At 37.0% G+C, this 2,827-nt stretch overlaps 1 protein-coding gene across 1 annotated transcript; it reads right to left on the bottom strand.

Annotated features, from left to right (window-relative positions):
- Positions 1-838: 838 nt before the first annotated feature.
- LOC113723756 (peroxidase 27-like) lies at positions 839-2,763 on the bottom strand. Its single transcript, XM_027246735.2, has 4 exons — positions 2,523-2,763; positions 2,199-2,381; positions 1,928-2,093; positions 839-1,506 (listed from the first exon to the last, which is right to left on the bottom strand). The coding sequence occupies exons 1-4, from the start codon at positions 2,745-2,747 to the stop codon at positions 1,091-1,093; spliced, it is 990 nt and encodes a 329-aa protein (XP_027102536.1). The 5' UTR covers positions 2,748-2,763; the 3' UTR covers positions 839-1,090.
- Between the last annotated feature and the right edge of the window lie 64 nt (positions 2,764-2,827).

Below are 2,827 nucleotides of genomic sequence, written 5' to 3'. Positions count from 1 at the left end.
TATTGTGTTGTAATTTCATGTATGGATCTCATCACTGTGGATTACTTGTAATTAAATAATAATTAAAGGAAAAAAAAAAAACAAAAAACTACTTCAACTTCAAGCTAGCCCTCATGGCTCCAACCAATCAAAACTAAGATACCTTTTCAATCTGAATTTTCTTTATTATCTCCTTTAATAAAATCAAAGTTGTTTACTTGCCCAAAACCCGCTCCTCAGTTTTAATAGCAACCAGGCGACGTGCATAGTTCATGGCATGCGTCCAACTGCTCCTCGGCTTACAAACGGAAAATTTTAAACACAACTTTCAGAGCAGCAAAACCTGCAACTTTTGCACGCAACCACCGAATCATCTACAATAGACAAAATTTACTTGAGTTCCAAATGGACAATTTGACAATTACCATTCAAGCGTGAAGAACAAATGAATCAGAATCATTCGTTTTTTTCTTCGTGCAAGAAGAATGATTAAATTTCTTCTACACTGATAATACAATCATTAATAGGAGTAAATGTAAGTCATATATGCAAAATTTAGAGTTCAAATTCAAACTGAATTAAATTGTCGTACATTTAGGCTCGCTCATGTTTACGCAGCCTATTGCATTAAAAAAAAAAAAAAGAAGAGTACGCACGGCCAGTGTAAGAAATATTGATTTCAAGAAAATAAAAATGAATGTAAATGGTGTAGTATTTAACATCATGCATTTGGGGTGGATTATGCATGTTGATTCATCCATTAGTAATAACCAATTGAAAAATATATGTATTGGTGTAGATAAATTTCCAGTAGAAGTATAATAGTAGAATTAGTGCAAGATAGCGCACAAAATTTTCTCATTCTTATTACGTACTAATGAATCCCAAACAAACATGGCTAGATAAGCACATCGATTGTACATCTCTGCCAGGAGACTCCCCAGTCCCCACTACAAAGTCGGGAAAGATTTACAATTTCCAAAAATGAGACATGAATCTCGAGAAAAAAAAAATACTAGTAAACAAAGAATTGAAGACCAGCACGCCAATAAAATTCAACACCTAACTTTACACTTTGGGCATCAATGACAGAAGGTAATTGACTCCACCATTAATTGACCTTGGTGCAGACTTTCCTGATTTCACCTCGAGTCCCAGTGAGAACGCCAATTCTACCCATCCTGATCATGGAATCGGCAAAGTCCTTGAAGAAACCGGCTTTATCTTTCAGAGCATGAAGTTTAACATAAGCTCTGGTTTCACTATCATCAAGTAGAGCTGCATCTGACTGGAAAAGGCCCCTTCTTTTAGCCACGAGAGAGAAGTAGGATAGGTCGAATGTCTTGAAACTTCCTGGATCCATCTCCACCAGTGTATTCCGGTCTCCGAATTTGCATTTACTTTTCAATTTTGGGACGTATTCAGAATCCAATGTGGGATCAGCATCATTCTGAATACCTTTGCCAGTAAAGTTGTATAAACGATTGTTGAAGGCTGAGCAATGAGAAGTTCCAACGGTGTGTCCTCCTGAGATCACGTCAAAAGGCTAATATAATTAGGTAACCAAAATTTTTTTTTTTAAAAAAAAAAGGGGGGGAGGGGGAGGTTAAAATATTTCAATTTTCGTCATGTAAAGTATTTGAGGCTAATCCCTATTCTCCTAAAATTTGACAATTTACGTGACTAATCCAACCGTATCATTCATTGTGTACAGGAAATGAAAAAATATACTATATATTATCTAACATGACGCAGAGAAAAGGCTAAATGTGTCGAATTTGAAATTTGAGCGTGTCCAAAATATGTTATAATCAAAATACGGGGAATTATGTTTGCGAAAAATAAAGAACTAAATTTGTAACATTACGGTAACAAATGGAAATTAAGTTGCATGGGAGAAATCAGGTGATATACGCAGGCAGGGGCAGGGAAATTAAGTTGTAGGCACCTGATAGCACCACCAGATCTTTGACACTTAAGCCTTTTGCCTGAAATCCCTGTTTCAAAGTGCTAATATTCGCAAAAGGTGACAATAAATTTGCCAAGGCTTCATTGACAGTTGAAACTCTTCCATCTCTTCGGCCAAATTCGACTTCCCATGACGGCCCATTTAACTGATATTATTGAGTAGAGCTGATCAGAGAGTTAAATAAATTGATACTACTGCTACTAATATATATTTCCTTGACTTGTGCTGTGCTAGAAGAAAAGGATATTACCGCGACGGTTACGTCCCTTGCTACTGCGGCTAGCACGTCCGCACAAGAAACAATCCCTGGGCATACTTTCTCTACTGCAGTCTTCACTTTATCAATGATTTGAAATCCTCTAATGCTCAAGTTTGGGATGGCATATTTTTCAGTCTTATTAGGAGTGTCCAATAGCACTGATCCATCGCAACCCTGCATGCATGCAAGCCAATTACATACGTTCATCGAAGGCACTGGAAGATTGAATATATATACATAATAACTATATGTATGTATAATGGTGGTAATACCATGAAAATTACACAGCAGTAATAAATAACAATCTCTACATACCCTAACAAAACAATCATGGAAGTGCATTCTCATTAAAGGACCACCGAGTGTTGGTGCCACGGACATTACTTCATCCACCACAGTTCTAATCGTGTACACAAGGTTGGGACATGTATGTTTGTAAAAATCAGGCGTTAGGCCCTGCCCATTCGCACGATTGAAAGCAATCAAAGCTAAGAAGATCAACTGAAACAAGAAATGCTTTGAAACTCTTGAGGTAGCCATGCAGAAGACAGATCATCTCACTGAATTTAAGCTCTTTTACCTTGAGATGATTAGCAACCCCTCGCAGCTATTTATATTAG

Source organism: Coffea arabica, chromosome 2c (genome assembly GCF_036785885.1).
Source record: "Coffea arabica cultivar ET-39 chromosome 2c, Coffea Arabica ET-39 HiFi, whole genome shotgun sequence".
NCBI lineage: Eukaryota > Viridiplantae > Streptophyta > Magnoliopsida > Gentianales > Rubiaceae > Coffea > Coffea arabica.
Note: the sequence above shows the minus strand (reverse complement) of the source record. Positions and strands in the feature narration are given on the sequence as shown.

Excerpts from the sequence above, each read along its gene's own strand:
- LOC113723756 (XM_027246735.2), bottom strand. The coding sequence starts at position 2,747 with ATGGCTACCTCAAGAGTTTCAAAGCATTTCTTGTTTCAGTTGATCTTC. Across the intron at positions 2,382-2,522 it reads TCCATGATTGTTTTGTTAGG|GGTTGCGATGGATCAGTGCT; the intron begins GTATGTAGAGAT and ends GCATGCATGCAG. Across the intron at positions 2,094-2,198 it reads CAAGGGACGTAACCGTCGCG|TTAAATGGGCCGTCATGGGA; the intron begins GTAATATCCTTT and ends CAATAATATCAG.